This window comes from Macaca nemestrina, chromosome 20 (assembly GCF_043159975.1).
Source record: "Macaca nemestrina isolate mMacNem1 chromosome 20, mMacNem.hap1, whole genome shotgun sequence".
Taxonomy (NCBI): Eukaryota; Metazoa; Chordata; class Mammalia; order Primates; family Cercopithecidae; genus Macaca; species Macaca nemestrina.
This window is the reverse complement of record NC_092144.1, coordinates 8,295,934-8,306,799: the sequence shown is the minus strand read 5'-3', so window position 1 is coordinate 8,306,799 and position 10,866 is coordinate 8,295,934. Positions and strand designations below refer to the sequence as shown.

The 10,866-nt window shown below is 48.4% G+C and overlaps 1 protein-coding gene across 1 annotated transcript; it reads left to right on the top strand.

Moving 5' to 3' along the window:
* Positions 1-8,370: 8,370 nt before the first annotated feature.
* Positions 8,371-9,782, top strand: LOC105481831 (actin like 9). Its single transcript, XM_011741633.2, has one exon. The coding sequence runs from the start codon at positions 8,482-8,484 to the stop codon at positions 9,730-9,732; it is 1,251 nt and encodes a 416-aa protein (XP_011739935.1). The 5' UTR covers positions 8,371-8,481; the 3' UTR covers positions 9,733-9,782.
* The last annotated feature ends 1,084 nt before the right edge of the window (positions 9,783-10,866 follow it).

Genomic DNA, 10,866 nt, shown 5'->3' with positions numbered 1-10,866 from the left:
GTGAAACCCTGTCTGTACTGAAAAAAAAAAAAAAAAAAAAATTCGCTGGCCGTGGTGGCAGGCGCCTGTAGTCCCAGCTACTCGGGAGGCAGGAGAATGGTGTAAACCCAGGAGGCAGAGCTTGCAGTGAGCTGAGGCTTGCACTCCAGCCTGGGTGACATTGCAAGACTCCATCTCAAAAAAAAAAAAAAAAAGAAAAGAAAAGAAATCTCCATTTCCTCCTGGCAGTATTGGTCACACCTGTAATCCCAGCTTTTTAGGAGGCTTGAGGCCAGTGGATCACTTGAGCCCAGGAGTTGGAAACCAGCCTGGGCAGCATGAGGAAACGCCATCTCTAGAAAAAATGCAAAAATTAGGCAGACGTGGGATCTCCCCACTCGAGAGGCTGAGGTGGGAGGATGGCTTGAGTCCAGGAGGCAGAGGTTGCCATGATCTGAGATCGTGCTATTGCACTCCAGCCTGAGTGACAGAGTGAGACCCGGTCTAAAAATAATAATAATAAAAAATAAAGTAAAATAAAATAAAACTCCATTTCTACAGCACATTGTTTTATTTCTATTGGGTAAAAGGCACAGATGGTACAGCTCACACTAAGTGGATAGACATGAGCTTTCTTAAGGCAAAAGAGTATCCCCCACTCCACAGATGACAGCACACACACACACACACACACACACAGACCCACACAATAACAAAACACATTTACGAATCCATTTATACCCCCACAACAGGTCATCTTCAAATTTCCCTCAGTGTTTCTCAAATGCATGAGTTAGAACTTCTAAAGAGTCTTTTGTGAATAGACCCCCAGGGGTGGTCTGTCTGGACAATTATGGAGGAATCACAATTAGAAACTCTCTCACAACATCTTGCATATTTACCTTCACTTCCTTTTATTTATTTATTTATTTATTTATTTTTTGAGACAGACTTTCCCTATGTCATCCAGGTTAGAGTGCAATGGCACCATCTCAGCTCACTGCAACTTCTGCCTCCTGGGTTCAAGCAATTATCCTGTCTCAGCCTCCCAAGTAGCTGGGACTACAGGTGTATACCACCGTGCTCAGCTAATTTTTGTATTTTTAGTAGAGTTGGGGTCTCACCACATTGGTCAGGCTGGTCTTGAACTCCTGACATCAGGTGATCCACCCGCCTCGGCCTCCCAAAGTGCTGGGATTACAGGCATGAGCCACTGTGCTTGGCCTACTTCCATTTTTTAGGAGTTCAGACAAATTATGGGTAACAATCCCCAAAAGAGTCACTATAAAAGTCAATTCATTTTTTTACTATGGAAACATTTATAAGACATAAACAAAAATCATTTCAGCCAATGGATAAAAGGCTATAGCAGAAAGTGAGAATCGCTCTTATGCCATGTCTACTGGAAGGGGTGGAGGGTGGGGCAGGGCTCACCTCGCCCACCAGGAAGCACCAAGACTAGTCTATCAAATGGTCAACAAACAGCATTCTTTTTTTTTTTTTTTTTTTTAATTTTTTGAGATGGAGTTTAGCTTTTGTTGCCCAGGCTGGAGTGCAATAGCATGATCTCGGTTCACCACAACCTCTGCCTCCCAGGTTCAAGTGATTCTCCTGCCTCTGCCTTCTGAGTAGCCAGGATTAAAGGCATGTGCCACTACGACCGGCTGATTTGTGTTTTTAGTAGAGTCGGGGTTTCTCCATGTTGGTCAGGCTGGTCTCGAACTCCTGACTTCAGGTGATTGGCCCGCCTCGGCCTCCCAAAGTGCTGGGGTTACAGGCGTGAGCCACCACCCCCGACCTGAACAGTATTCTTTACTGCTGTATTTATTAATTCACTAACATGCATATTCTAACATTACAAACTAGGCCATCCAACACAACTATGCATTAAGACATAGTTAAGGAAAGAATGTACTAAAAGTGATTGGGAACATTAACATTGCTTTCCACACATTTTTTTTTTTTTTTTTTTTAAGAACAGACATTTGTTTATCACAGTTCTGGAGGCTGGAAGTCCAAGACGAGGGTGCCAGCATGATCCCGGTCTGATGAGGACCCTCTTCCAGGTTGGAGACTGGCATATCCTCCCTGTCTCCTCACATGGAAGGTGCTGGCGAGCTCTCTTCTGTCACTTTCAGAAGGCCACTAATCCCATCTGCAAGGGTTCCACCTTTGTAACCTCATCATCTCCCAAGGCCCCACCTCCTAACACCTTCACATTGGAGGTTTGAGGGTTAGAATTTAAGCCTAAAGGAAAAAACATTTTATTTTTGAGACAGAGTCTTGATCTGTTGCCCAGGCTGAAGTTCAGTGGCACAATCTCAGCTCACTGCAGCCTTGAAATCCTGGGCTCAAACCATCCTTCCACCTCAGTCTCCCAAATAGCTGGGACTACAGGCACTTACCACCACACTTGGCTGATTTTTTAAATTTTTTGTAGAGATAGGGGTCTCGCTATGTTGTCCTGGCTGGTCTCAAACTGGGCTCAAGTGAGTCTCCTGCCTCTGCCTCCCAAAGCACTGGGATTACAGGCATGAGCCACCACTCCCAGCCCAGGATATTAAAACAGTAAATATTAATTCCTATCTCAGATTGTATATCTAATAATGATTACTGGCAGTAAAAATGCTCACAAGTTATAAAGGTAACGATGATGGAATCACCACGATCTCACTGATGCAGCATCTAAAACTCATGCCTTCTTCAATTCGGATCACAGAGACGACCCGCACATGAAACTCTTACACATTTTCTTTCATGATTTGGCCTAGGAGTGATACATCTAGTCTCCTTGATTTTAGTATGGCTACTTTTAAAATCAAGGAGATGAGGCCAGCAGGGTCTTCTGTGTGGCCAGAATGAGATGAGAACTGTATAAATGTCTGAGGCAGTTATTCAATTATTCTTCTATTCACCAATTTTTTTATTTATTTATTTTTTTTACACACAGTCTCACCCTGGCACCCAGGCTGCAGTGCAGTGGTGCGATCTTGACTCTCTACAACCTCGGCAACCCAGGCTCAAGCGATTCGTGTGCCTCAGCCACCCAAGTAGCTGGGATTACAGGCGTGCTCCACCACACTCAGCTAATGTTTGTATATTACATTAGCTGTAATAGAGACTCAGTTTCGCCAAGTTGCCCAGGCTGGTTTTGAACACTTGAGCTCAGGAGATCTTCCTGCCTGTGCCTCCCAAAGTGCTGGGATTACAGGTGTGAGCCATGGCGCCAGGCTTCTTTTTTAAATTCTTTTTTTAGAAACAGTGTCTCACTATGTGGCCCTTACTGCTCTCCATAGTGGTTGAACTAACTCACATTCCCACCAATACTGTACAAGCGTTCCATTTTCTCCACATCCTCGCCAGCAGGTATTATTGCCTGTCTTTTGGATGTAAGCTGTTTTAACTGGGGTAAGATGATAGCTCATCATAGTTTTGATTTGCATTTCTCTGATGATCAATGAAGTTGAGCACCTTTTCACATGCCCGTTTGCCATTTGTATGTCTTGTTTTGAAAAATATCTATTCAGAGGCTGGGCACAGTGGCTCGTGTCTGTAATCCCAGCACTTTGGGAGGCCGAGGTGGGTGGATCACCTGAGGTCAGGAGTTTGAGATCAGCCTGGCCAACATGGCGAAATCAGGTCTCTACTAAAAGTACAAAAATTAGTCGGGCATGGTGGTGGGTGCCTGTAATCCTATCCACTTGGGAGGCTGAGGCAGGAGAATTACTTTAACCTGGGAGGCGAAGTTTGCAGTGAGCTGAGATCGTGCCATTGCATTCCAGCCTGGGTGACAGAGTGAGACTCCATCTCAAAAAAAAAAAAAAAAAAAAAAAGGTCTATTCAGATCTTTTGCCCACTTAAAAAATAAGATTATTAGATTTTGTCCTATTGGGCCAAGCACAGTGTTGTAAACCTGTAATCCTAGCACTTTGCGGGGCTGAGGTGGGCAGATTACCTGAGGTCAGGAGTCTAAGACCAGCCTGGCCAACATGGCGAAACTCTGTCTCTACTAAAAATACACAAATAGCCGGGCATGGTGGCAGGTGCTTGTAGTTCCAGCTACTCGAGAGGCTAAGGCAGGAGAATCAATTGAACCTGGGAGGTGGCGATTGGGGTGAGCCGAGATTGTGCCACTGCACTCCAGCCTGGGCAACAGATTCAGTCTCACAAAAAAGAAAAAAAAAAGATTGTGTCCTAATGAGTTGTTTGAGCTCCTTCTGTATTTTGAATTAATTTCTATATTTTACTTATCACTTGATAGACACTGTAAATGTGCATATTTTGATCAAATATCTAAGTTGCCCATGATTTAGTTTCTGTTTTCTTCTTGCTTCCTCAGAGTTTTGTTAGTTTTATAATGTTTAAATATTAGCTTGATGATATATTAATATTTCTAATATATTTAGGAGTTTTCCTAAACGCAAAAGTTAGTTGAGCAAAATTCTTTTACACATGTGTGATCTATTGTCCACAAGCCTCTTATTAAATCATCATTGTTGAGCTGTTTTGAAATTCTATCCTTATCACACACTAGGTTTTCGGGAGAGAAATGATTCTAAAAACAAATGTTCCTCCATCAATTTACTGCTTTGTGTTACTGCTTTTGCTCTAAGTTTTATTTTTCTAATATCAAATAATGTTTTGTATTGAGGTGGAATTGACATAATAAAAAATTAATTATTTTAAAGTGAACAAATCAGCGGCATCTGGTACATTCATGAAGTGATGCCTCAGCTGTCACCTCTCTCTAGTTCCAAGCCATTTTTGCCACCCAAAATCAGACTCTTGCCCATTAAGTAATCAACCCCAAATCCCCTCTGCACCCACCTCTAAGATCATACAGCCATCAATCTGCTTTCTTTCTTTTTTTAGACAGAGCCTGACTCTGTCACCCAGGCTGCAGTGCAATGGCGTGATCTCGGCTCCCTGCAACCTCCGCCTCCCAGTTCAAGTGATTCTCTTGAGATTCCCGAGTAGCTGGGAGTACAGGCATGCACCACCATGCCCGGCTAATTTTTGTATTTTTTTATTTGTAGGAGAGACAAGGTTTCTCCATGTTGGCCAGGCTGGTCTCGAACCCCTGACCTCAGGTGATCCACCCACCTCGGTCTCCTGGCATTACAGGCATGAGCCACCACAACCAGCCATCATCAATCTGCTTTCTCTTTCTATGGATTTAACTATTCCAGATACTTTATATAAACGAATTTATACCACATGCTCTCTACTGTGGCAGGCTTCTTTCATTTAGTAGAATATTTTCAAGGTTCATCTACATGGTAGCAGATATCTTTTTTGCTTTTCTTTTCTTTACTTTTTGTTTGTTTGTTTCGAGACAGGGTCTCACTCTGTCACCCAGGCTGGAATGCAGTGGTGCGATCTTGGCTCACTGCAAACTCTGCTTCCCGGGCTCAAGTGATTCTCCTGCCTTAGCCTCCCAAGCAGCTAGGACTACAGGTGCATGCCACCAGAGCCTGGAATTTTTTTTTTTTTTTTTTTTTTTTTTTTTTTACTTTCTGTAGAGTTGGAGTTTCACTATGTTGAGCAGGCTGGTTTCAAGCTCCTGGCCTCAAGTAATCCTCTTGCTTTGGCCTCCCAAAATACTAGGATTACAGGAGCAAGCCACCACAGCCAGTCCTTCATTCCTTTTTATGACCAAGTAATATTCCATGATATTGATATATTGCATTCTGTTTATGCATTTGTCCATTAGTGGATGCTTGGGTTTTGGGTTTTTTCCACCTTTGGCTGTAGAGGTAGGTTGCTGTGAGAATGCATGAGCAAGAATTCAAGCATACTTCTTTTGGGTATACACCAAGGAGCGGAATGGTTGGGTTGTGTGGTGATTCTGTGTTTGTAAGTTTTTTTATTTTGAGACAGGGTCTCACTCTGTCACCCAGGCTGGAGTGCAGTGGTACCATCTTGGCTCACTACAACCTCTGCCTCCTGGGCTCAAGCAATTCTCCTGCCTCAGCCTCCTGAGTAGCTGGGATTACAGGTGCCCACTACCACACCCAGCTAACTTTTGTATTTTTAGCAGAGATGCGATTTCGCCATGTTGGCCAGGCTGGTCTCGAACTCTTGACCTCAAGGGATCTACCCACCTTGGCCTCCCGAAGTGCTAGGACTATAGTCACGAGCCACCACACCACCACAGGTAGATGGGGTGAGAACAAGAACAGCTGGGAGTTAAGACAGATTGGGAGCCGGTCTCACAGGAAGTGGATAATGAGTCTGTGACCTTGAATGAAAGGTGAGGAAGTGGAGTGAATTTGTGGGGATTCAGGGTGAGGATTTGTGGTGGCTCACACCTGTAATCCCAGTACTCTGGGAGGCCCAGGCAGGCGGATCACATGAGGTCAGGAGTTCGAGACCAGCCTGGCCAACATGATGAAATCCCATCTCTACTAAAAATACACAAATTAGCCAGGGGTAGTGGCAGGCACCTGTAATCCCAGCCACTCAGGAGGCTGAGGTAGGAGAATTGCTTGAACCTGGAAGGTGGAGGTTTCGGTGAGCCAAGATCGAGCCATTGCACTCCAGCCTGGACAACAGAGTGAGACTGTCTCAAAAAAAAAAAAAAAAGATTTTGTCCTAATGAGTTGTTGGAGCTCCTTGTATGTTTTTAATTAATTTGTGTATTTTACTTATCACCTGATAGACACTATAAATACACATATTTTAATAAAATATCAAGTTGCTCCTGATTTATTTTCTGTTTTCTTCTCAGGACCAGCTTTGGGGCTGACACTTCTTCAGAGTTTTGTTAGCTTTATAATGTTTAAATATTAGCTTTATAATATATTAATATTTCTGGCCAGGCGCAGTGGCTCACACCTGTAATCCCAACACTTTGGGAGGCCAAGGAGGGCAGATTACTTGAAGACAGGAGTTTGAGGTCGGCCTGGCCAACATGGTGAAACCCCCTCCCTACTAAAAATACAAAACTTAGGCATGGTGGTGCACGCTTGTAATCCCAGCTACTTGAGAGGTTGAGGCGGGAAGATTGCTTGAACCCGGGAGGTGGAGTTTGCAGTGAGCCGAGATTGTACCACTGCACTCCAGCCTAGATGACAGAATGAGACTCCATCTCAAAAAAAAAATAAATGGGGGGCACATTGTTACAGAAATAATATACTTTTTGGGTACGGTGGCTCACATCTGTAATCCCAGCACTTTGGGAGGCCGAGATGGGAGGATTGCTTGAGTCCAGGAATTCAAGACCAGCCTGGGCAACACAGTGAGTCCCCATCTCTACAAAAAATGAACAAAATTATCTGGGTGTGGTGGCACATGCCTGTAGTCAAGGATTCAAGTGATTCTCCTGCCTCAGCCTCCCTAATAGCTGGGACCACAGGCATGCGCCACCATGCCAGGCTAATTTTTGTATTTTTTGGTAGAGACAGGTTTCACCATGTTGACCAGGCTGGTCTCGAACTCCTGACCTCAGGTGATCTCCTGCCTCGGCCTCCCAGAGTGCTGGGATTACAGGTGTGAGCCACTATGCTCGGCCCCACTTATGAGGTTTTGACTGGCTGAAATCTGCTGGAACCAATATAGCCAACTGGAGTTGATGCAGAAAGAGCTTGCTGACATCACACCACGAATTTCCCCTGCATGTTTCACTCCCTGTAAATATGCACATGCGGCCTATGAAGATACCTGCGCATGCCCCAGGACTTCCCAGACCTCCCCTTTCCTTCCACCAATCACCTGCTTATCCCAGAACCCACCCCCATCCAAACCTTTTCTTTCTTTCCTTTCTTTCCTTTCTTTCTTTCTTGAGATGGAGTGTCGCTCTTGTTGCCCAGGCTGGAGTGCAATGGTGTGATCTCCGCTCACCACAACCTCCGCCTCACGGGTTCAAGCGATTCTCCTGCTTCAGCCTCCCGAGTAGCTGGTGCTACAGGCAAGCGCCACCACATCTGGCTAATTTTTGTATTTTTAGTAGAGACGGGGTTTCTCCATGTTGGTCAGGCTGGTCTCAAACTCCTGACTTCAGGCGATCCACCCGCCTCCGCTTCCCAAAGTGCTGGGATTACAGGTGTAAGCCACAGCGCCGGGCCTCAAAACTTTTCTAGTAAAATTACTGCCTTAAAGCCAGCCAAGAAACAGATTTGAGCTGGATTCCTAGCTCCCAGTGGGCCGACCTGCAACAAAAAGCTTGTCTTTTCTCAAAAACCAGGTGCCATCGCATTAGCTTCTAGCGCATCCGGCAGAAATGTGTCAGAGGGCCCTGCTCTGATACGCTCATCTCCTCCTCCAAATTTGGCTCTTCGGAGAAGAGATGACAGCCTTGGGGCAGGCAGGGCTGGGCAAGGACCCATCCTCTTGGCTACATTGTGATGTCTTAAGAAGGCTGAGGGTGCACCGTGACGTCATAGATTGTGGGCTCGCCCCCTCCTCCTCTCTGCCTGCCCTCGCTACTGGCCGGGCCTCAACCTCTTCTCCCCACAACCCCAACCCCAGAGGAAAAGCCCCCTCACCTGGGGTCCTGCAACCATGGATGCACGTCCACCCAAGCCCTCAGAATCCCAGTCCTCCCTGGAAGCCCCCAGGCCCGGCCCAAACGCCAGTCCCAACGTAGTGAACATGCACCTGCAGCGGGACTCCTCCAGCATGGTGGCCGACAGGCTGCCACCAAAGACAGGCGCGGTGGTTATTGACATGGGCACAGGCACCTGTAAGGTAGGTTTTGCTGGGCAGGCCAGCCCCACCTACACCGTGGCCACCATCCTGGGCTGCCAGCCTAAGAACCCCGCCACCTCGGGGCAGTCGGGGCTACAGACGTTCATCGGCGAGGCAGCCCGCCTGCGCCCGGAGCTGACGCTGGTGCAACCCCTGCGCAGCGGTATCGTAGTGGACTGGGATGCCGCCGAGCTCATCTGGCGCCACCTGCTGGAGCACGACCTCCGAGTGGCCACCCACGACCACCCGCTGCTGTTCTCCGACCCACCCTTCAGCCCGGCCACCAACCGTGAGAAGCTAGTGGAGGTGGCCTTCGAGTCGCTGCGCTCCCCAGCCATGTATGTGGCATCGCAGTCGGTGCTGTCTGTCTACGCCCACGGCCGTGTCAGCGGGCTGGTGGTGGACACGGGACACGGGGTCACCTACACGGTGCCCGTCTTCCAGGGCTACAACCTGCCCCACGCCACGGAGCGTCTGGACCTGGCGGGCAACCACCTGACCGCCTTCCTGGCGGAGATGCTGCTCCAGGCCGGCCTGCCCCTGGGACAGCAGGACCTGGACCTGGTGGAGAACATTAAGCACCACTATTGCTATGTGGCCTCTGACTTTCAGAAGGAGCAGGCCCGGCCAGAGCAGGAGTACAAGCGGACCCTGAAGCTGCCCGACGGGCGCATGGTCACCCTGGGCAAAGAGCTGTTCCAGTGTCCGGAGCTGCTGTTCAACCCCCCAGAGGTCCCGGGGCTGTCCCCCGTCGGCCTCTCCACCATGGCCAAGCAGAGTCTCCGCAAGGTGTCCCTGGAGATGCGCACGAACTTGACCCAGAACGTGCTTCTCTGCGGGGGGTCCTCGCTCTTCGCCGGCTTCGAGGGTCGCTTCCAGGCAGAGCTGCTGCGCGCTCTACCTCCCGAGACCCACGTGGTGGTGGCTGCCCAGCCCACCAGGAATTTCTCCGTGTGGATCGGAGGCTCCATCCTGGCCTCCCTGCGCGCCTTCCAGTCCTGCTGGGTCCTGCGGGAGCAGTACGAGGAACAGGGTCCCTATATTGTGTACCGCAAATGCTACTGACCAGGGTGGAGCTGGGGAGGGTGTGGGGGCAGTAAAGCCTCTGCTACAGCCGGCTCTGTCCTGTCGTTCCTCCAGGGCTTGCCCCATCCACTTCTGGACACCCCGCCCCGCAGGCTGATCTAACTCGTCTGCTATGATGTGTGCCCTGGGACACCCAAATCCTGACCCCCTAAACCCACCTTCCCCATGAACAACTCCCAACAGACCACTAAATTCCAATCCTGTCAACCCATCCTCCTGTGGTCTGTGCCCCTCCCCAGGCACCCTTGGGTTGGGACACTCCCACCCCAGACCACCTCTGACAAATGCCCTTCCCATTTACACACTCCCAGAGATGGGGAGCTCACTACCTCAAGGCTATTGTTAGAAATATCACCTCCTCCTATGAGTCATAGGTAAGCCTCCACCTGGCACCTGCCCCCAAACCCAAACATGAAGAATATGAAAGGCTCTGACCACCCACTCCATGCCCACACACACCCCTAGGGTGTGCCACATACCCAAGCCACGTACCCAATTCCTTCCATTTCTAGTTTAAGTGATTCATGCCTTGATTCCACACACATTCATTAATTACCCACTAAGTGGTCAAGACATGCTCAAATTCTGACTCCGTAATCTCACCCCATTATATATTGCTTTTGATATAGCACCCCAAAATACCCCTGGGCTCCAAACCCTCCAAACCCTTAATATGCTCCTCAGGGACCCCACCCACCCACTGTCTACCCCAGAATGCTCCAACCTCCTCCCGGAATCTTCCCATGAGTGCTCCAACCCCTAGGTGCACCCCCATAATCTGCCCCTTATTTCTAATCCCCTCAAACACAGCCCTAAATTCCACTTGTCAAGATACCCCTGGTTCTCAGCATCCCAAATCCACCTCTTCGTTGGTTTCCCCTAGGATGCCCCCTACAAGTGCTAACACCCCAAATCGATCACAGAGACCTGGATTCTGACTTTCAAGGGTCTTTCCTACAATGGTCCCACCAGGGAATGCCCCTGGCATCCATCATTCCTGCTGAACTCTCCCCTCCCCGTCAGGATTTTTCCCCCAGACCTCCCTTGGCCCCACCGACCAGGTGCTCCCATCACCCATCCCCCATCCATCCTCCCAAAACACATCATTCGGAG